The sequence below is a fragment of the Elephas maximus genome, chromosome 7 (genome assembly GCF_024166365.1).
Source record: "Elephas maximus indicus isolate mEleMax1 chromosome 7, mEleMax1 primary haplotype, whole genome shotgun sequence".
Classification (NCBI taxonomy): Eukaryota; Metazoa; Chordata; class Mammalia; order Proboscidea; family Elephantidae; genus Elephas; species Elephas maximus.
Window position 1 is genome coordinate 17,353,066 of NC_064825.1, and position 24,068 is coordinate 17,377,133.

At 41.1% G+C, this 24,068-nt stretch overlaps 1 protein-coding gene across 6 annotated transcripts in view; it reads right to left on the reverse strand.

The window, feature by feature from the left end:
* Positions 1 to 24,068, reverse strand: part of DYNC2H1 (dynein cytoplasmic 2 heavy chain 1) — a 412,907-nt gene that overhangs the window by 239,036 nt on the left and 149,803 nt on the right. For 5 of the 6 annotated variants that reach the window (XM_049889447.1, XM_049889448.1, XM_049889446.1 and 2 more), the window contains exon 69: positions 21,771 to 21,914. In XM_049889447.1, coding sequence (XP_049745404.1) covers positions 21,771 to 21,914 — 144 coding nt within the window. Of the gene's footprint in view, positions 1 to 1,205; positions 4,289 to 21,770; positions 21,915 to 24,068 lie in introns of those variants that run through there. The other variant, XM_049889452.1, reaches the window with a different exon arrangement.

The window sequence follows — 24,068 nt, forward strand, 5'->3', positions numbered from 1 at the left end:
ACACACGAAGGTGAATGCTATTCAATGGCCATTCTATCATAGGACTACTTTTACTGAGATTAGCTTTTCTAAAGAGTAAAAAACAATGTCCTTACCAACTTCAGTTAGTGCTTTTACCTGTGTATCAGTTCTCAAATCATACTTTACAGAGGAAATGACTTTTTTTTAACATGTGCATTTTTGACTAAAAGAAAAAAGGAATTAAATATGAATGTCTCACCATGTACTTTCTAAGTAATACATGGGAAATTTTTAACACAAAAAAAGATACAGATAAATGACTCTTTAGTTTTATCCACTGACCCAGTCAATCAAATATATCATCAATCATATCTCATGAACCAGTTCTCACAGACTTTACACCATTCTCTGTTTTGTTTTTTGTAAAAATGCTTTTACTAACACAATATTATAAATGATTTGACTTAATTTAACACATTTTAATTTCAAAATATTCTTAAAAAAATAAGGAACAAAACACAATTATTCCTTCAGCCTTTTTTTTCCCCTGTTGAAATCTAGTGTTTGTCTAAAGGACAAATATAAACCAAAAACCAAACCTGTTGCCGTCGAGTCAATTCCAACTCAGACAGATCCTACAGGACAGAGTAGAACTGTCCCATAGGGTTTTCAAGGAGTGGCTGGTGGAGTCGAACTGTCGACCTTTTGGTTAGCAGCCAAGCTCTTAACTACTGCACCACCAGGGCTGCTAAGGACAATTACACATAGGAAAAAAGCTTATACTGTCCACCATGACTGATTTCAGACTGATTTCAGAAAACCCGCCCTCAAAGTCCAAGCTCTTCATTAGGTACCACTCTATTTCAAATTTCACTGCAAGAACAACTTTGGTGGAAAAGAAACCAATAAAAATCGAATCATTAATTATAAGCAAACAAAGGTTTTCTAATATAACTCATTTGTGAAATGAGTTTTTGTTTTTTCTGTCTTCTCTGCTATCTATCCCAAGCACCTAGAACAATGCCTGGCACACAGTCAGTCTGCAATAAATATTTACTGAATGAATAATAATCCTTCCTCAGAAAAACAGATTTAAGTAAACCTACTTGAATATGCAGTTTTGCTCTCTAATTTAACAGAAAGGATAAATTAATCACACTAAAAAAAATTAATAAAAAGAAGCACCTATATTATTATACCCAAATTAAAAGCCATTAAGAATAATTTGGATAAATTTGGTTTTACAAAGATGTTTTTGAAATAAAGTACAAAGGCAGATAAATATAGAAAATACTTGCTACACATGATAAGAGTTTAATATCTTTAAGATATAAAGATGTCTTACAATTCAATTTTTTAAATATTAACACCACAACAGAAAAATGGGCAAAGCAAGTAAAAAAAAAAAAAAAAAAACTAAAGAAATACAAATGTCAAACTCTCCTCTCACCCACTGCTGTTGAGTCAATTCCGACTCACAGTGACTTGATAGGACAGAGTAGAACTGCCCCCGAAGGTTACTGAGGCTGTAAGTCCTTACAGAGGCAGACTGATACATCTTTCTCCAGCGAGGGGCTGGTGGGTTCAAACTGGTGATCTTTCGGTTAGGAGTCAAGTGCTTTAACTGCTGCATCACCAGGGCTCCACAAGGACTCCTAATGACTGTTTATCTTAAAAATGATCAAAACACGTGCAAATTCAATAAAATATTTTCAATAAACTGGTAAGATAAAGATTAAAAGATTTATTACATCCATTATTAGTTATTTTTTACTATAAGTTAAAGTACAGATAGAAAAAGACACGTTGACTGCATCAGTTTAATACACCAGTGGTATGTATTTCCAAAGAGTAACTAGACAATATTTGTCAAAAGGCTTTTTGACGTTTTCTTTCCCCAACTATCCACCTCTAGGAATTTAACTATGAAAATAAACGGAGAAGTGAAACACTGGAAAAAGAGAAAGAAAAATCTGTAGCCGTTGTAAAACATAGTCCCCAAATTCTTTGATACTCTTTCCCTCAAGAGGTGAAGTCTGTGTCCTCTCCCCTTGAATCTAGGCAGGCTTGAGACTGCGTCAATCAACAGAATACAAATGGCACTGGATGACTTTCACAGCTGAGTTACAAACAGTGAGCGGGCTTCTGCCTATTCACTGGAATACATGATGGTGGTGTCTTAAGCTGTAATGCAAGAAGTCCAAATGCCCTGAGTCTGTCATGCTGTGAGGAAGACAAGTCAGTCATCTTAGTTACCAAGTCTTCCCAACCCAGGCACCAGCCATGCAAAAACGAGCCTGAGACGAGGTATTAGGCATGTGGAGCAGAGGCAAGCCATCCTTGCTGTACTTTGGCCAAATTCTCTACAGAATTCATATGCATAAACAAATGGATGTTTTACAAATGGTGCTGGCAAAACTGGATGTTTGTTTGAAGAAAAATAAAACGGGATCCTTACCTAACACCATATGCAAAAACTAAGAAAAATGAATCAAAGACCTAAATGCTAAAGCCAAAACTATAAAGCTCCTGAAAGATAACACAGGGACAAAACTATGAGACCTACTACAAATGCACAAGCAACAGAAGAGAAGTAACTGGGACCTCCTAAAAATTAAATACTTTGCTCATCAAAAAAAATTCACCAAAAGAGTACAAGAAGAACCTAGAGATTGGGAAAAAATCTTTGGGAATCATATATCTGATAAGGCTGTAATCTCTAAAATATATATATATATATAACTTCAACAACTCAAACAACACAACTAAAAAATGGGCAAAGACATGAACAGACACTTCACCAAAGCAGACATTCAGGTGGCCAACAAGCTTATGAAAAGATGCTTGCAACCATTAGCCATTAAAATCAAAACTGTTGCCATCTACTCAATTCCAACTCATAGTGACTCTATAGGACAGAGCAGAACTGCCCCATAGGATTTCTAAGGAGCTGCTGGTGAATTTGAACTGCTGATTACTTGGTTAGCAGCCACAGCTCTTAACCACTGTGCCACCAGGGCTCCTCAATAGCCATCAGAAAGATGCAAATCAAAACTACAAAGGCATTCCCTCTGTCTTAGGCTGGGTTCTCTAGAGAAGCAAAATCAGTAAAGGGAATAAATATATATGGAGAGAGAGGCTTACATCAAGGAAAGGGCTCACGCATTTGTAGTGGCTATAATGCCCCATGTCCCTGGGTCAGGATAGAGATTTCTCCTGATTCACATAGCCGCAGGGGCTGATGAACCCAAGATCAACAGGTCAGGGGGCATGCCTGTTGTTCACAGGCTATGAAGATCGATGATTCCCTAGACAGGCAGGCAAGACTGCAGGTAAGCTGCTAGCTCAAGTCCCAAGAACTGGGGGGTCACACGAACAAGAACCAGCTCCACGATTCAGAACGAGCAAAAGCCCTCAAGCCCTGCCAGCACATCTGCCCACACTTGATGCAGGCCACACACCCAAGGAAACTCCCCTTCAACTGACTGGCTACTCACAGGAGATCCCATCCTGGGGGTGATCACATATCATATCTCAATAAGGAAGTGACCACAACATCACACGACTGCCAAAACACTGAGAATCATGGCCCAGCCAAGTTGACACACGATCTTAATCATCACAATTCACCCCTTGTCAACCTGGGACCTCTACACATCTCCTTAAATCATATATAATCTCTGAATAAAGACAATTATAAAGTCATACCTGCACCTAACATGATACAATGAACACACATAAAACAAAAAATGCACTAGCCTTGCTTACATCTTATATTTTAGAAGTTAAGAAAACACAAATATTTGATGCACACATACGAAGCAGAAACACTCATAACAATTATAGTCCTCATTTCTGCAACTGATCACATGGCTGTAACTGGATTTATTTATTTAACCTTCTTCATTCAGTATTCCTTTTGCCCTCAGCAAGCACCTCAGCTGGTAGTGGTTCTTTGCCTGGTGGGGTGACTCAAACCTTCATTGCTGAAGGGTCTGGGCCATTAGTAGTCATGCCCGAATTGGGTTGCTGTAGTTTTCCGTTGACTTTAATCACAGGGCATTGTAGTACTAAGAGATGCCCTAAGGGATCTCCTGCATTCCAGACAAATTCTTCTTTACATCTAGTATACAGTATTAATCCCATTTCCTCTTGTAATCAGGACCAATCACAGCAGCCAGAAAGGTAACTCCCTTCTTTGCCTGTTGATCCAGAGGCATAAGGAGCCCAAAGTGGCCAGGTGGCATTCTTAGCTTCCAGTTCAACGTAACCAGTGATGTGTCTCCAGGCAGGAGCATTCCTCCCTTTGGAATTAAGACGTCTAGACCTGCAGGGCATAAGGTAATGGGGACAGGAAGTAAAAATCTTACAAGTGGGTTAATAGCTCCCATTTCCATTCCTTGATTCCTGGACCCATGAATCCTGGTTAGGGAAGATACAGCATCATATACTGGATGTGAGTTTTGAGCACATACAGCCTCCTGGAGAATGCTGTTCCTGTCACCTAGCTGGCATTGTAATTGTATCTTTAGAAGGTCATTCCACTGTTCTATCAGGCCAGCTGCAACAAGATGATGGGAAACATGATAAAACCAGTGAACTCACGAGCATGGGTCCACTGCCACACTTCATCTGCTGTGAAGTGAGTCCCTTGATCCAAGGTGGGATACCATGAGGGTGGATAAGGCATTCTGTGAGTCCACGGATGGTAGTTTTGGCAGAAACATTGTGTGCAGGGAAAGCAAATCCATATCCAGAGTAACTGTCTATTGCAGTAAGAACAAAACACTGCCCTTTCCATGATGGAAGTGGTCAAACAATCAATTCGCCACCAGGTTCCTGGCTGATCACCTCGAGGGAAAGTGCCATAATGGGGACTCAGTGTTGGTCTCTGCTGCTAGCAGATTGGGCACTCGCCAGAGGCTGTAGCCAAGTTGGCCTGGTGAGTGGAAGTGCATATTACAAGGCCCATGCATAACCTCCGCCCCTGCCAGCATGGCCACTTTGTTCAGGAGCCCATCGAGCAACGACAGGAGTAACTGGTGAGAGACGATAACTGGTTTCCAGAGAACGCGTCATCCTATCCACTTGATTGTTAACATCCTCCTCTGCTGAGGTCACCCTTTGATGAGCATTCACATGAGACACAAATATCTTCACTTCTCTGGCCCATTCAGAGAGATTTATACACACACTTCTCCATAAGTTCTTGTCTCCAATTTTCCAATCATGTTTCTTCCAAGTCCCTGACCATTCAGATAAACCACTGGCCACAGCCCATGAATCAATATAAAATCACATATCTGGCCATTTCTTCTTCCAAGCAAAGTGAAAAACCAGGTGCACAGCTTGAAGTTCTGCCCATTGGGAGGATTTCCCTGCACCACTACCCTTCAGGAAGGTGCCAGAAAGGGGCTGTAGTGCTGCTGCTGTCCACTTTCAAATGGTGCCTGTATATCACCCAGAACCATCTGTAAACTAGGCACGAGTTTTCTCTTCACCAGTCAACTGATCATAAGGAACTCCCCACGAGGCCACAGGTGCAGACTAGGAGATGAAACGTAGTATGACAGGAGTGTAGATCATGGGCATTTGGGACACTTCCTCACGCAACTTACACGTGCCTTCAGGTCCTGCTCAGGCCGGATCTCATATGCACCCCTTCCATTTAATGACAGAGTGCTGCTGTGCACGTCCAATTTTATGAATCTGGGGGTCAGACAATACCCAGTTCATGATGGGCAGCTCAGGCTGTATAGTGACTTGCTGTCCCACGGTTAAGCATTCAGTCCCTACTAAGGCCAGTAGCAAGCTGAAAGCTGTTTCTCAAAAGAATAGTTATCTGCAGAGGATGGCAGGGCTTTGCTCCAAACTCCTAAGGGTCTGCGATGTGATTCACCAATAGGTACCTGCCAAAGACTCCATACAGCATTTCTATTTGCCACAGACACTTCAAGTACCATTAGATCAGCTAGGTCATACGGCCCAAGTGGCAGAGTGGCTTGCACAGCAGACTGAACCTATTGCAGAGCCTCTTCTTGTTCCAGACTCCACTCAAAACTAGCAGCTTTTTCAGGCACTTGATAAATACACTGAAGTAGCACATCCAAATGAGAAATATGCTCCCTTCAAAATCCAAAGAGAGATAGGGCGGGGCCAAGATGGCTGACTAGGTAGACACTACCTCGGATCCCTCTTGCAACAAAGACTTGGAAAAACAAGTGAATCAATCACATACATGACAATCTACAAACCCTGACCAACAAACAGATTTAAAGAGTTGACCTGAGTGACAGAGACCAAGAACGAACAACCACGGGGAAGCAGCGACTGTTTTCGGAGCCTGGAGCCAGCGTCCCAGTCAGGAAACCTTGGCGCCGGGCTTTGGACTGGGTGCAGAGGAGCTGAACACGGCATCCTGTGATGGCGCAAACACGGGGCGCAGCCCTACCCCCCTGAACTGACCTTGGGAGGGGGCCCAGCCAGTCCGTGTGGGCAGCACGGTCACACGGCTGGCGGGAGGAGAAGTCGCCGGGAGGCAGCGACTGGTTTTGGAGCCGGGAGTGTGGCGTCCCAGCCGGGGAACCTTGGCACAGGGCTTTGGACTGGGCACAGGGGAGCTGAGCACGGCATCCTGTGACGGTGTGAACATGGGGCACAGCCCCAGCCCCCTGAACTGACCTCGGGGGAAGCCCAGCCAGTGCACACATGCAGCGCAGTGACGCGGCTGAGAGGAGGAGAAGTCACCGGGAAGCAGAGATTGTTTTTGGAGCCGAGAGTGCAGCGTCCCAGATGGGGAACCTTGACGCTGGGCTTTGGTCTGGCAGCGGAGGAACTGACCGTGGCTTCTGACACAGCACAAGCACGGGACGCGGGCCTGACCCTCGGGGGCAATCTCTACCCAGCCAGCGCACACAGGCGACGCGCACCTCGGGAATCTCAGATAAAATAGTCATCACCAAGCAAGATAAGTAACTTTGTCTATATTCCGGGGTGCTACTGTCTCCTGTTTATCTGAATCCTCCCCTCCCCTTCCCAGGCGGCTGCATTAACATTGGAATTTCCTAAGCCAGAGGAAGAACTGCTCCTCGATTTTTCTTTTCCCTTTTTTTAATTTGGTCTTTTCCTAACCCATTCTTCTGGCCTAAGAGAAGCAACCACAAAAAACCCAGGGACCAAAAATCCTTCCCTAATTGGACTAAAAACACAGAACCAGCTCCAGCCAAGCATATGTGATCAACAGTCTCCGGCTTTCATCCCTACAGGGAACAAGGTGGCTATTATAATGCAAAGGCATTTCTGATAGGGATCTGACTGCATTTGTTTTAGCAGATTTACTGGAAAGACAAGTTTCCCAGGTCTGATATCTCTGTGTATCCAATAGAGCCCTCACTGACCAACAACAGGGAACTGAGGGCTGAAGCTCCCCCCAGACCACCTAGCCTCCTGCCTTAGGGGTCTAAGAAGGGTGACACCTACCAATCTGTAGAGGTACTTGCATTCGGGGCCGAAGGTACAGCTGCAGAGCCCACCCACCAAGGTGCTTTAGGAATAGAGACACACCTACCTCACTGACAATTGCGGGAAGCCTGTCAGCATCCTGCCCCCCGCCCCCAGAGTGTGAACCCCAGCTGCTACTAGAATCTGGTGCACACAACTATCACCACTACTTCTTTGGTGGATACATGACAGTCTACATCACACACTTGATGACCCAAAATCAGATTCCACTCAAGAATTGTGAATACACTCAGGCATATATATCTGGTAACAGCCCAAACCAGCTGGGAATAGGTAATAAGTAAGTCAAGGGCTACAACAATCAAGACAGCGCAACCTAGTAGCCCATCTACGTATATTGAAAGAAAACAAAACAAGATAAGACTCAGTGAGCAAATATAGAATAAATCACTACAATATCTTAGTGATGGCTCAGAGATAGCAGTCGATATCAAACCACATAAAGAAGCAGACCAAGACTGCTTCTACAACCCCCCAAACTAAAGAATCAAAATCTCTCCCAAATGAAGATACAATCCTGGAATTGCCAGATACAGAATATGAAAAACTAATTTACAGAATGCTTCAAGACATCAGGGATGACCTCAGAAATGAAATAAGGCAAGCTACAGAAAAAGCCAAGGAACACACTGATAAAGCAGTTGAAGAATTAAAAAAGATTATTCAAGAACACAGAGGAAAAATTAATAAGTTGCAAGAATCCATAGAGAGACACCATTCAGAAATCCAAAAGAATAACAATAAAATTACAGAATTAGACAACGCAATAGGAAGTCAGAGGAGCAGACTCGAGCAATTAGAATGCAGAGTGGGAAATCTGGAGGACCAGGGAATTAACACCAATATAGCTCAAAAAAAATCAGATAAAACAATTAAAAAAAATAAAGAAACCCTAAGAATCATGTGGGACTCTACCAAGAAAGATAACTTGCGTGTGATTGGAGTCCCAGAATAGGGAGGGATAACAGAAAACACAGAGAGAATAGTTGAAGATCTGTTGGCAGAAAACTTCCCTGACATCATGAAAGATGAAAGGATATCTATCCAAGATGCTCATCGAACCCCATTTAAGACTGATTCAAAAAGAAAAACACCAAGACATATTATCATCAAACTTGCCAAAACCAAACATAATGAGAAAATTTTAAAAGCAGCCAGGGAGAAAAGAAAGGTCTCCTTCAAGGTAGAATCAATAAGAATAAGTTCAGACTACTCAGCAGAAACCATGCAGGCAAGAAGGCAATGGGATGACATATATAGAGCACTGAAGGAGAAAAACTGCCAGCCAAGGATCATATATCCAGCAAAACTCTCTCTGAAATATGAAGGCGAAATTAAGATATTTACAGATAAACACAAGCTTAGAGAACTTGCAAAAACCAAACCAAAGCTACAAGAAATACTAAAGGAAATTGGTCAGAAAACCAATAATATCAGATAGCAGCACAACACAAGGTCACAGAACAGAGCATCCTGATACCAACTCAAATAGGGAAATCACAAAAACAAATCAAGATTAATTAAAAAAAAAAAAAAACGCTCAAAACAGGGAATCACTGAAGTTGATATGTAAAAGATCAGAATAATCAAAAAGAGGGACTAAATACAGATGGCATAGAACTGCCATATGGAGAGGGATACAAGGCGATATAGGACAATACAAGTTAGGTTTTTACTTAGAAAAATAGGGGTAAATATTAAGGTAACCACAAAGAGGTATAACAACTCCATAACTCAAAATAAAAACCAAGAAAAATGTAACAACTCAGCAAACATAAAGTCAAACATTATGAAAATGAGGAACACACAATTTACAAAGAAAAAGGCTCAGCACAAAAAAGTGGAAAACTGAAATTGTCAACAACACACATAAAAAGGCATCACAACGACAACACTAAACACATACTTATCTATAATTACGCTGAATGTAAATGGACTAAACGCACCAATAAAGAGACAGAGAGTCTCAGACTGGATAAAGAAACACGATCCGTCTATATGTTGCCTACATGAGACACACCTTAGACTTAGAGACACAAACAAACTAAAACTCAAAGGATGGAAAAAAATATATCAAGCAAACAATAAGCAAAAAAGAAGAGGAGTAGCAATATTAATTTCTGACAAAATAGACCTTAAAGTTAAATCCATCACAAAGGATAAAGAAGGACACTACATAATGATTAAAGGGACAATTGACCAGGAAGATATAACCATACTAAACATTTATTCACCCAATGATAGGGCTGCAAGATACATAAAACAAATTTTAACAGAACTGAAAAGTGAGATAGACACCTCCACAATAAGAGTAGGAGACTTCAACACACCACTTTCGGAGAAGGACAGGACATCCAATAAGAAGCTCAATAGAGACACAGAAGACCTAATTACTACAATCAACCAACTTGACCTCATTGACTTATACAGAACTCTCTACCCAACTGCTGCAAAGTATACAAAGTATACTTTTTTTTCTAGCGCACATGGAACATTCTCTAGAATAGACCACATATTAGCTCATAAAACAAACCTTTGCAGAATCCAAAACATCAAAATATTACAAAGCATCTTCTCAGACCACAAGGCCATAAAAGTGGAAATCAGTAACAGAAAAATTAGGGAAAAGAAATCAAATACTTGGAAACTGAACAATACCCTGCTCAAAAAAGACTGGGTTATAGAAGACATTAAGGAGGGAATAAAGAAATCCACAGAATGCAACGAGAATGAAAATACTTCCTATCAAAACCTCTGGGACACAGCAAAAGCAGTGCTCAGAGACCAATTTATATCAATAAATGCACACATACAAAAAGAAGAAAGAGCCAAAAGCAGAGAACTGTCCCTACAACTTGAACAATTAGAAAGCGAGCAACAAAAGAATCTATCAGGCACCAGAAGAAAACAAATAATAAAAATTAGAGCTGAACTAAATGAATTAGAGAACAGAAAAACAATTGAAAGAATTAACAAAGCCAAAAGCTGGTTCTTTGAAAAAATGAACAAAATTGATAAACCACTGGCCAGACTGACTAAAGAAATACAGAAAAGGAAACAAATAACCCGAATAAGAAATGAGATGGGCCACATCACAACAGACCCAACTGAAATTAAAACAATCATATCAGGTTATTACGAAAAATTGTACTCTAACAAATTTGCAAACCTACAAGAAATGGATGAATTCCTGGAAAAACACTACCTACCTAAACTAACACAAACAGAAGTAGAACAACTAAATAGACCCATAACAAAAAAAGAGATTGGAACGGTAATCAAAAAACTCCCAACAAAAAAAAGCCTTGGCCCAGATGGCTTTACTGCAGAGTTCTACCAAACTTTCAGAGAAGAGTTAACACCACTACTACTAAAGGTATTTCAGAGCATAGAAAATGATGGAATACTACCTGACTCATTCTATGAAGCCACCATATCCCTGATACCAAACCAGGTAAAGACACCACAAAAAAAGAAAATTACAGACCTATATCCCTCATGAACATAGATGCAAAAATCCTCAAGAAAATTCTAGCCAATAGAATTCAACAACATATCAAAAACATAATCCACCATGACCAAGTGGGATTTATACCAGGTATGCAAGGCTGCTTTAATATCAGAAAAACCATTAGTGTAATCCACCACATAAATAAAACAAAAGACAAAAACCACATGATCTTATCAATTGTTGCAGAAAAGGCATTTGACAAAGTCCAACACCCATTTATGATAAAAACTCTCAGCAAAATAGGAATTGAAGGAAAATTCCTCGACATAATAAAGGGCATCTATACAAAGCCAACAGCCAACAACACTCTAAATGGAGAGAGCCTGAAAACATTTCCCTTGAGCATGGGAACCAGACAAGGATGCCCTTTATCACCGCTCTTATTCAACATTGTGCTAGAGGTCCTAGCCAGAGCAATTAGGCTAGACAAAGAACTAAAGGGCATCTGGATTGGCAAGGAGGAAGTAAAATTATCTCTATTTGCAGATGACATGATCTTATACACAGAAAACCCTAAGGAATCCTCCAGAAAACTACTGAAACTAATAGTAAGAGTTTGGCAGAGTCTCAGGTTATAAGATAAACATACAAAAATCACTTGGATTCCTCTACATGAACAAAAAGAACACCGAAGAGGAAAGAACCAAATCAATACCATTCAGAGTAACCCCCAAGAAGATAAAAAAAAAACAACTTAGGAATAAATCTTACCAAAGATGTAAAAGACCTATACAAAGAAAACTACAAAGTACTACTACAAGAAACTAAAAAGGACCTACTTAAGTGGAAAAACATACCTTGCTCATGGATAGGAAGACTTAACATAGTAAAAATGTCTATTCTATCAAAAGCCGTCTATACATAAAATGCACTTCCGATCCAAATTCCAATGTCATTTTTTAACGTGATGGAGAAACAAATCACCAACTTCCTATGGCAGGGAAAGCAGCCTCAGATAAGTAAAACATTACTGAAAAAGAAGAAAGTGGGAGGCTTCACTCTACCTGATTTCAGAACCTATTATACAGCCCCAGTAGTCAAAACAGCCTGGTACTGGTACAACAACAGGCACATAGACCAATGGAACAGAATTGAGAACCCAGATATAAATCCATCCATATATGAGCAGCTGATATTTGACAAAGGCCCAGTGTCAGTTAATTGGGGAAAAGATAGTCTTTTCAACAAATGGTGCTGGCATAACTGGATATCCATTTGCAAAAAAATGAAAACAGGACCCATACCTCATACCATGCACAAAAACTAACTCCAAGTGGATCAAAGACCTAAACATAAAGACTAAAACGATAAAGATAATGGAAGAAAAAATAGGGACAACGTTAGGAGCCCTAATACAAGGCATAAACAGAATACAAAACATTACCAAAAATGAAGAAGAGAAACCAGATAACTGGGAGCTCCTAAAAACCAAACACCTATGCTCATCTAAAGACTTCACCAAAAGAGTAAAAAGACCACCTACAGACTGGGAAAGAATTTTCAGCTATGACATCTCCGACCAGCGCCTGATCTCTAAAATCTATATGATTCTGTCAAAACTCAACCACAAAAAGACAAACAACCCAACCAAGAAGTGGGCAAAGGATATGAACACACACTTCACTAAAGAAGATATTCAGGCAGCTAACAGATACATGAGAAAATGCTCACGATCATTAGCCATTACAGAAATGCAAATTAAAACTACGATGAGACTCCATCTCACTCCAACAAGGCTGGCATTAATCCAAAAAACACAAAATAATAAATGTTGGAGAGGCTGTGGAGAGACTGGAACTCTTATACACTGCTGGTGGGAATGGAAAATGGTACAACCACTTTGGAAATCTATCTGGCATTATCTTGAACAGTTAGAAATAGAACTACCATAAAAAAAAAAATTTTTTTTTTTTTTTTTACAACCCAGAAATCCCACTCCTCGGAATATACCCTAGAGAAATAAGAGCCTTCACATGAACAGATATATGCACACCCATGTTTATTGCAGCTCTGTTTACAATAGCAAAAAGCTGGAAGCAACCAAGGTGTCCATCAACGGATGAATGGGTAGATAAATTGTGGTATATTCACACAATGGAATCCTACGCATCGATAAAGAACAGTGACGAATCTGTGAAACATTTCATAACATGCAGGAACCTGGAAGGCATTATGCTGAGCAAAATTAGTCAGAGGCAAAAGGACAAATATTGTATAAGACCACTATTATAAGATCTTGAGAAATAGTATAAACTGAGAAGAACACATACTTTTGTGGTTACGAGGGGGGGAGGGAGGGAGGGTGGGAGAGGGTTTTTTACTGATTAGTGAGTAGATAAGAACTACTTTAGGTGAAGGGAAGGACAATACTCAATACATGGAAGGTCAGCTCAACTGGACTGGACCAAAAGCAAAGAAGTTTCCAGGATAAACTGAATGCTTCAAAGGTCAGCGGAGCAAGGGCGGGGGTTTGGGGACTATGGTTTGCGGGGACTTCTAAGTCAATTGGCAAAATAATTCTATTATGAAAACATTCTGCATCCCACTTTGAAATGTGGCATCTGGGGTCTTAAATGCTAACAAGTGGCCATCTAAGATGCATGAATTGGTCTCAACCCACCTGGAGCAAAGGAGAATGAAGAACACCAAGGTCACACGATAACTAAGAGCCCAAGAGACAGAAAGGGCCACATGAACCAGAGACCTACATCATCCTGAGACCAGAAGAACTAGATGGTGCCTGACCACAACCAATGACTGCCCTGACAGGGAGCACAACAGAGAACCCCTGAGGGAGCAGGAGATCAGTGGGATGCAGACCCCAAATTCTCACAAAAAGACCATACTTAATGGTCTGACTGAGACTAGTGGAATCCCGGCGGTCATGGTCCCCAAACCTTCTGTTGGCCCAGGACAGGAACCATCCCCGAAGACAACTCATCAGACATGGAAGGGATTGGACAGTGGGTAGGAGAGAGATGCTGATGAAGAGTGAGCTACTTGTATCAGGTGGACACTTGAGACTGTGTTGGCATCTCCTGTCTGGAGGGGGGATGGGAAGGTAAAGAGGGTTGGAAGCTGGCAAAATTGTCACGAAAGGAGAGACTGGAAGGGCTGACTCATTAGGGGGAGAGCAAGTGGGAGTATGGAGTAAGGTGTATATAAACTTATATGTGACAGACTGACTTGATTTGTAAACATTCACTTGAAGCTCAATAAAAATTAAAAAAAAAAAAAATCCAAAGAGGCCCACAAGGCACTGTGTCTCCTTTTTAGTTGTGGGCAGAGCCAGATGCAATAAATTTTCCTTCACTTTAGAAGGAATATCTCAACATGACCACACCACTGGACCCTTAGAAATTTCACTGAGGTGGAAGGTGCCTGAATTGTAATAGATTAATTTCTCACCCTCTAGCACACAAATCTTTTACCAGTAAGTCCAGAGTCATTGACACTTCTTCCTTACTAGGTTAAATCAGCATAATGTCATGAATGTAATTGACCAGTGTAATGTCTTATGGAAGTGAAAGGCAATCAAGGTCCCAGCTGAATAAATTATGAAACAGGGCTAGAGAGCTGATGTAGCACTGAGTGAGGTAGGCAACTAAAGTTGTATTGCTGGCCTTGCCAGCTAAAGGCAAACTGCTTCTGATAGTCCTTCTGAGCAGGTATGGAGGAAAAGGCATTAGCCAGATCAACAGCTGCATACCGGGGAACAGGAGATGTATTTCTTTGCTCATGCAATGAGACTATCTGAAACAGCAGCTTCAATTGGAGTCACCACCTAGTTAAGTTTCGATAATCCACTGTCATTCTCAAGATACACCTGTTTTCTGCACAAGCCACACAGGCAAGTTGAATAGGGATGTGGTGGGAATCACCACGCCTGCATCCTTCAAGTCCTTGATGGTGGCAGTAATCTCTGCAATCTTTCCAGGAATGCAGTATTGCTTTTGGTTTGCTATTTTCCTACATAGGGGCAGTTCTAATGGCTTCCACTTGGCTCTTCCTATGATACTAACCCTTTCTCCCTTTGTTGGGGGTCCAACGTGGGCGTTCTGCCAGTTGCTATTCAAATTATGCATTCTGGAGCTTGGGAAATCACTATAGGATGGGTTCAGGGACCCACTGGACCTACAATGAGATGGACATGAGCTAACACTCCATTAATAAACTGACTTCCATACGCCCCCACTCTGACTGTTGGGCCACAGTGACATCTTGGATCTCCTGAAATTAGTGTCAGTTCAGAGTTGGTGTCCAGTAATCCCTGAAAAGTCTGATTACGTACTTTTCCCCAATGCACACACTCTCATAAAGGCCGTAGATCCCTTTGGGGAAGGCTGGGAGAAACATTAACAGTATAAGTTTTTGGCAGTATATTAGAGATCTCAAGGGACCCAGCCTTCCCTTGAGTCGGGGATTGTGGGTCTGTAAGCTCTCTAAAGTCTGAGAATTGATTGAGGGGCCATGACTGTATTCTGTCGATTCAAGTTAGACAGCTGTTCACTTGACCTAGAATTCACCTGCTTTATACAGATCACATAAACAAATAGTATATTTTCTATTTCACTTCTAGAGACACCGTGACTAAGTAGACAACACCATAAGTCTATATGAGTCAGGATATTCTGATTACTGCTTTGACTCTGCTGCCCATTATGGTAACCAAGCCCACCTCGTCTTTGTTGATTGAGTGCAGCTACTTGGCCCCTACCACCATGGATTCCAATCAACCCCACTGTAGTCAGGTGTCTTAATTCAGTTAGGGCAGTTCCCACTATCGAATCTGACTTACGTAAAATAGCAATCATGGCAGTCTTCAAGGATGCTGGGGCCCCCTTCATAAATTTTTTCATCACCATTGTGGTAAAAAGTGTGTCTTCTGGGCATTCCATCTGTGGGTCTGTGGGCCTAACCTGATAAATCCACTCTAGCATGCCAATTTCCCTAAGCCTTTGGATTCCTTCTTCTACAGTATACCAAGGCAGGTCTGGCACTTTTAACTTTGTTTAGCGTAGGCCACCATGTAATCCATGTTTCAGCAACCCAACCAAATAAACGATTAGATCCTTTCCTAATTTCTCAAACTGAAACACTGAATGAAGAATCTGTGCTTAGTGGCCCCATATCAATAAACTCACACTGATCCATCTTTATGTTCCTTGCACCATTATTCCACACCCTTAACAGCCATTCCCATACATATTCTCCAGGTTTCTGAATGTACATATTACAAAAGTCAAGCAGTTCTTTCAGAGTGTAGCATACCTAGTCCTGGGTTACACTTTGTACTTCATCTTTTGGGACTCACTGGGACTTGAGCTTAGTTATAGGTCTAGAAGACAATATTGGTGGCGCAATGTTTTGAGAACATTCAGAATTGTCTTGTAAAGCATCTGCCTCAGGCGATGTCCCAGGCAATGACTCAGACAATGGCACTTTAGATGCAGCTGAGTTAATCTCATTAGATGGGAGTGGAGGGGCTAATGGTTCTGTTGGCAGGAGTGGGTCAATGGAATTTAGGGGCTCAGTGTCTCCACTTTTCTGGTTATCTGCCCATATGTCCCTATCCCAGGTTTCAGGATCCCATTTCTTCTCAATCAATGCCCTCACTTTAATTTCAGATGCCTCTTGAGGTTGGTAGTTGAATTGGCATTGTAATTCAGCCATTCTTACAATTTTTCAGCAATATCAGCTCTGATACTACAAGAAATAAGGCTTTCTTTCAAGGCAAAGTTGGAAACTTTCGGGTCATTTATGTGGCGCTTGAGCTTTGACTCTGAAGTCCTGAGTTCATGTCTTTCTTTCAGCACTTTATCTAGCGAAAGTAGGACCGACCAGCCAGCTTCCTTATACTTCTCATTATGACAAAACTGTAGTCTCGCCTTTTACCAATACCTGATCTACTAGTGGTAATATTTTGTGTACTTGAATTGCCACCTCACACCATGGATTAGTAGTGCCATCTTTACTTCTGGAACCAGAATCATCAACATCTTTAAGACTAACCAGACTTGGGCATCAATTTAGAAAATTCATCCTTACAATTTCCATTCTCTAGAACCACTCGCAGTACCAAACGTCTTAGGCTGGGTTCTCTAGAGAAGTAAAACCAGTAAAGCATATGTTTGTATGTACGTATGTATCAATGTGTAAATAAATATATGCATATAGAGAGAGAGGGATTTATATCAAGGAGATGGCTCATGCAGTTGTAGAAGCTATAACGTCCCAAACTTCTCCTGCACACAGGCTTCTCCGGATTCACATAGCCACAGGGGCTGGCAAACCCAAGACTAGAAGGTCAAAGAGCAGGCCTGCTCACAGGCTCTGAAGATCAATGATTCCTAAGATAGGCAGGTAAGACCACAGGTAAGCCACTAGCTCAAGTCCCAAGAACTGGAGGTCAGATGAACAGGAGGCGGCTGTAGGATCCAGAACGAGCAACAGCCCCCGAGCCCTGCCAGAATGTCCACCCACACTCAATGCAGGCCGCAGGCCCAAGGAAACTCCCCGTCAACCAAGTGGCTACTCACAGCAGATCCAATCCTGGGGGTGATCAGAGATCAATTCTTAACAGAGAAGTGACCACAACATCACATGGCTGCCAAAACACTGAGAATCATGGTCCAGCCAAGCTGACATACCATCACACCATCTAACCACTGCAAAAATGGCACTCATCAAGAAAAAAATGCTGACAAGGTTGTGGAAAGACTGGAACCCTGACTCACTGCTGGTGAGACTGTAAACTGTTTCAACCGCTATGGAAAATGGTATGATGCTCCATCAGAAAGCTAAAAAGAGAAATACCCTATAATCTAGCAATCCCACTCTTAGGTATATACCCTAGAGAACTAAAACTATTAACAAACAGATATACACACCTATGTTCATTGCAATATTATTCATAATAGCAAAAAGATGAAAAAATCTAACTGTCCATCAACATATGAATAAACAAACTGTGGTATATACACACAATGGAATACTATGCAGCCAGAAAGCCTAGTCATGAGCTCTCAAAACTTACTATAATGTGGATGAATCTGGAGGACATTGTGCTGACTGAAGTAGGTCAATCACAAAAGAACAAATACTATTATGATCTCACTATTATAAAAAACGTAGAACAACATCTGGGGTCTTAAACGCTAACAAGCGGCCATCTAAGATGCATCAGTTGGTCTCAACCCACCCGGAGCAAAGGAAAATGAAGAGCACCAAGGTCACACAATAACTATGAGCCCAAGAGACAGAAAGGGCCACATGAACCAGAGACTTACATCATCCTGAGACCAGAAGAACTAGATGGTGCCCAGCCACAACCAATGACTGCCCTGAGAGGGAGCACAACAGAAAACCCCTGAGGGAGCAGGAGATCAGTGGGATGCAGACCTCAAATTCTCATAAAAAGACCAGACTTAATGGTCTGACTGAGACTAGAGGAATCCCGCTGGTCATGGTCCCCAAACCTTCTGTTGGCCCAGGACAGGAACCATTCCCGAAGACAATTCATCAGACATGAAAGGGACTGGACAATGGGTTGGAGAGAGATGCTGACGAAGAGTGAGCTACTTCTATCAGGTGGACACTTGAGACTGTGTTGGCATCTCCTGTCTGGAGGGGAGATAGGAGGGTAGAGAGGGTTAGAAACTGGCAAAATTGTCACGAAAGAGAGACTGGAAGGAGGGAGCGGGCTGATTCATTAGGGGGAGAGTAAGTGGGAGTATGGAGTAAGGTGTATATGAGCTTATATGTGACAGACTGACTTGATTGGTAAACGTTCACTTAAAGCTCAATGAAAAATAAAAAAATGTAGAACAAAACTCAAATTGCTAAAAAAGGCTAGACTTACTGGACCAGTAAAGATTACCAGAACCCTTAAGACTATCATCCTGGAATATCCTTTAAACTTGAAACTCAAAATGCTCCCAGAAGTCACCCATCAGCCAAAAGACACAGTGGCTCATACAATAAATATCATCTATGAGTACTGTGCTCCTCTAAACAATCATCTAAATGAGACCAAACAGTCAACATTTACCATACACCAAAGATGAGAAGGTAAAAGGTGACAAAAAACCTAGATTAATGGAAATAGAACAACCAGAATGGAGATAATGAGAATGCTGACACATTGTAAAAAGTATAACCAATGCCTTTGAATGATATGTATGTTGTTGTTGTTAGGTGCTGCCGATTCTCTTCCAACTCATAGTGACTCTATGTATAACACAATGAAACACTGCCAAGTCTTGTGCAATGCTCACAACCGTTGCTATGTTTGAACCCATTGTTGCAACCACTATGTCAACACATCTCACTGAGGGTCTTCCTCTTTTTCGCTAAACTCTCTACTTTACCAAGCAAGTGTCCTTCTTCAGGGATTGGTCCCTCCTGATAACATGTCCAAGTATGTGAGACGAAGTCTCACCATCATCACTTCTAAGCAGCATTCTGACTGTACTCCCTTCAAGACAGATTTGTTCTTTGTTCTGGCACTCCATAGTATATTAACTATTATTCATCAACACTATAATTCAAAGGAATCAATTCTTCTTCAGTCTTTTTTATTTATTGCCCAGCTTTCACATGCATATGAGGCGACTGAAAATACCATGGCTTGGATCAGGTACACCTTAGTCCTTGAAGTGATATCTTTGTTTTTTTAACATCTTAAAGAGGTCTTTTGCAACAGATTTGCCCAATGTAATACATCATTTAATTTCTTGACTGCTGCTTCCTTGGGCGTTGGTTGTGAATCCAAGTAAAATGAAATCCTCGGCAACTTCAATATTTTCTCCATTTATCATGATGTTGCTTACTGGTCCAGTCCTGATCATTTTTGTTTTCTTTATGTTGAGGTGCAGTCCATACTGAAGGCTGTGGTCTTTGATCTTCAACAGTATGTGCTTCAAGTCCTCTTTGCTTTCAACAAGCAAGGCTGTGTTATCTGCATAACGCAGGCTGTTAATGAGTCTTCCTCCAGTTCTGATGCCCTGTTCTTCTTCACACAGCTTCTTGATTTGCTCGTCAAACAAACTGAGTAAGTATAGTGAAAGGATACAATCCTGACAAACACCTTTCCTGACTTTAAACCACAGAGTACCCCCTTGCTCTGTTCAAACGACTACTTCTCGGTCTACATACAGGTTTTCCATGAGCACAATTAAGTGTTCTGGAATTCCCATTCTTCTCAATGTTATCCATAATTTGTTATGATCCACACAGTCGAATGCCTTTGCATAGTCAATAAAACACAGGTAAACATCCTTCTGGTATTCTCTGCTTTCAGGCAGGACCCATCTGACAACAGCAATGATATCCCTGGTTCCATGGCCTCTTCTGAAGCCAGCCTGAATTTCTGGCAGTTCCCTGTCGATACACTGCTGCAGCCGCTTTTGAATGATCTTTGGCAAAATTTTATTTATATGTAATATTAACGATATTGTTCAATAATTTCTGAATTTTATTGGGTAACCTTTCTTTGCAATGGACACAGATATTGATCTCTTCCAGTTGGTTGGCCAGGTAGCTGTCTTCCAAATTTCTTGGCATAGATGAGTGAGCACTTCCAGCCCTGCATGCATCTGTTGAAACCTCTCAATTGGTATTTCGTGAATTCTCGGAGCCGTGTTTTTCACCAGTGCCTTCAGTGCAGCTTGGGCTTCTTCCTTCAGTTTCACTGGTTCTTGATCATATGCCACCTCTTGAAATGGCTGAATGTCAACCAGTTCTTTTTGGTACAGTGACTGTATATTCCTTCCATCTTAATATTTTCCCTGTGGAATCCTTCAATATTGAAACTCGAGGCTTGATTTTTTTTTTTTTTCAGTAATAATGTGCATAACCGAACCAGGCCTGTCGAACTTACTTCATTATGTAAATTATCTCCAAAATCATGAGAAAATATTTTTAAAAAATAAAACGGCTGTTTTAGTCTGCAAAATTTGGAGGTAATACAATACTCAGCAGTGATATTCAGAACAAATGTCCATATAGGAGCTGGTTAAATAAAGTATGGTATAGCCTCACAATATTTTTTAGAGATTGTAGTGTATTTATTGACATGAAAGCTGTGCACAATATACTAGTATGTGTTTTAAAGCACAGTATGACATCTCCTTGTTTCAAACAATTTGCTAGCCTTTAAATATACCCTTCCTTCCATTTGAATATAAACTTCATAAGGCAGAGGTTTTTGTCTGTTTTGTCCACTGTCGTATCCCCATTGGAGCTCTGGTGACACAGTTGTTAAGTGTTTGGCTGCTAACCAAAAGGTTGGCAATTCGAATTCACCAGCCGCTCCTTGGAAACTCTATGGGGCAGTTCGGCTCTGTCCTGTGGGGTCGCTATGAGTCAGAATTGACTCGACGGCAACAGGTTTGGTTTTCTGGTTTGTATCCCCATTATCTAGAACACTACCTGGCACACGTTCCACCCTCAAACAACAGCAATATACAATGAAATGTTAAGTGTAGCTTTCACAGGTGATGGGATTATGTAGGTAATTTCTTATCTTTATATCTTCTTCAATTACGTTTTAACAATCATCCTCTTATTTATTATTACTCAGAATGTAATTATTTCCATTAAAAAGACTATCATATTGTGCCCGTTTAAGAACATAACATATGCTTTAAAAACAGGTTTCTTTCTAACAGACTTTAAATGTGCTATATAAAGCCTTTTGAAAACATAATTCTATGCAAGTTTTCTCAGGAAGTTATCATTTTTAAACACCCTAGTTTAAAGGTGACCAACAGCATACCTGTTTGTTTTGCAGAGCTCGTTGGAAAAGTCGAAGAAATGCAGCCAAACTAAAACGATACATGTTATTAATTTTCGACAGGTCAGAGATAATGAAGTACATCTTGCTGGCACTCTCAGCCAGAGGAAGATACGCATCCCGCTCCTGTGGGTCATTGGTGAGAGGGGGTAAAAACACGTTAGTTTTTTACTAGTGCTTTACTGCCACCTACAGACGCTATGTATGTATCTAGCCACAGCCTTATTATTATATGTTCATACAACAAACGAAGATGAAGAATCACAGAATTTCTTGACTAAAAGGAAATCTTTCTTCCTTATTTTTATGAAATTAAGAACAAGATATTTAAAACAATTTTCTATCCCTCAAATGACAGAGCTAGAAGTGCTTCATGGATTTTTCTTAATGAAAACCAATAGCATTTGCCCTAGAGGTAAGAGGGTAAGACGGAATGGTAAACAGTTGTTATCAGAGAACAGATGACACGATTTTACATTTCAGAAGAGAATCAGTTCAGGAAATACAAGAGGGCTTGGTACAACTAGAGTATCACTGCAGTGAAGAAAAAGTTCCATCTGTGAAACTAGTGTGTGAGATTGGTGACAAGAACATGGATGGAACTAGAGAATAAGACTATAACGGGTATCCCCATAAAGACAATGAAGAACCTAGCACTGGTGGTTTCTAAGAATAGAAAGAGGCAATGATCTCACTAAAAGTGTGATGAAAGCACTGGGGTTATAAATATAATATTAGTAAAATTATATGTGACAGGGAGAGACTCAAGATGGCAGCCTAGTCAGATGTACCACATTGGTCCTTTAGAGAAATGACCAGAAAAACAAAGTGAAACAGATACAGATGACAACCCTGGAACCTTGAGCATCAAGTGAAAGGATCAGATAAAAAACCAATTAGAAAAAGAAACTGAACGACAGCAATGAACATGGAGAGGTACAGAGTAATGGTGCACTGCCAGACAGCTCAACACACCAGAGCCACTTTAAGACAAAGCCAGCAGCAAACCTGAGTGAGGAACACAGGAAGAAAACATCACAGAACTCCCAATAGGAGATAGAGAAACTGTGTTGACATGCCCAGGGTGAAGGAAGACATTAAGAAGAGCTAGAAGAGAAAGCACAGGAAGGAGGACAAAAGCTTCAAGGATCTAGGCATACTCAGAGCAGGGAGGGTGCCAGGACCTAGAGAAAGGTGACTCTCCAGTGGTGGTAACTGATCAGTAGGTCTGGTAGTGAGCATGGAGCAATAGATAAACCCCCACCCTTTTTTTCTCTCTCTCCCATACCTCGGCCACGCAGCCCATACCTCCCCCGCAGAGAGATTGCCTGTGTGCCCCCAGGCCACCCACCCTGCCCCCGCTGGAGAGAGCACCTGCTCACCTCCGGCCAACTGCCCCGCCCCTGAGGAGAGTGCCTGCGCACCCGAGGTTGACTGTCCCATGTTCCCCAATAGATGGAGTTCCTCAGCACTCCCTAGACACCCACCTTGCTCCTTGCCAGTCACCCATCCACTTGGTGAGTGACTATGAGCTTTCCTGTATCACCAAACAGCAGTCTTCCACATACAGTGAACAGTGACAATGGCTCACGCTGCCCACTGTTGCCCCATCCAACTGGCAGCAGGAAGTAAATGCCCCTGTGCCACCAGATGAGTGATCATCAAAGCATGACAGACCTACCTGCACTGACAAATCAAAACAAAACATAACAACAACAAAAAATAACTCATAAACAAAGCAATACCTTAATGCCTCAGAGACAGCAGACAATATCAAATCATATAAAGAAACATGACAAGATGGCTCAACCAAATGACCAAAATAAAGGAGCAGAAAATCTTCCTGCAAAAGAGATAGTAATGGAACTTCCTGATAAGAAATTCAAAAGGCTTATATATATAGGGTCCTCAGAGAGATCAAGGAAAACACAGACAAAGCCCTAGAAGAATTCAAGAAAACAACAGAAGAACAAAATGACAAATTAAATAGACAATTAGAGATCATACAAAAACACCGACTAGAAATCCAGATGAATAACAATAAAATATCAGAAATAAATAACTCAATGGAAGGACACAGTAGAACAGAAACAATGGAAAAAAGAATAAGCAAAATAGAGAAATCACTTGATGCTAATTTGTTTGAGGAACAATCAGAAAAAAGAAATAAAAAAAAGAAGAAAGCCTAAGAATTATGTAGGACACTATGAAGAGGAATAATTTACACATGACGGGAATCTCAGAACAGGAGGAGAAAAAAAAGAAAAAAAGCACAGAGAG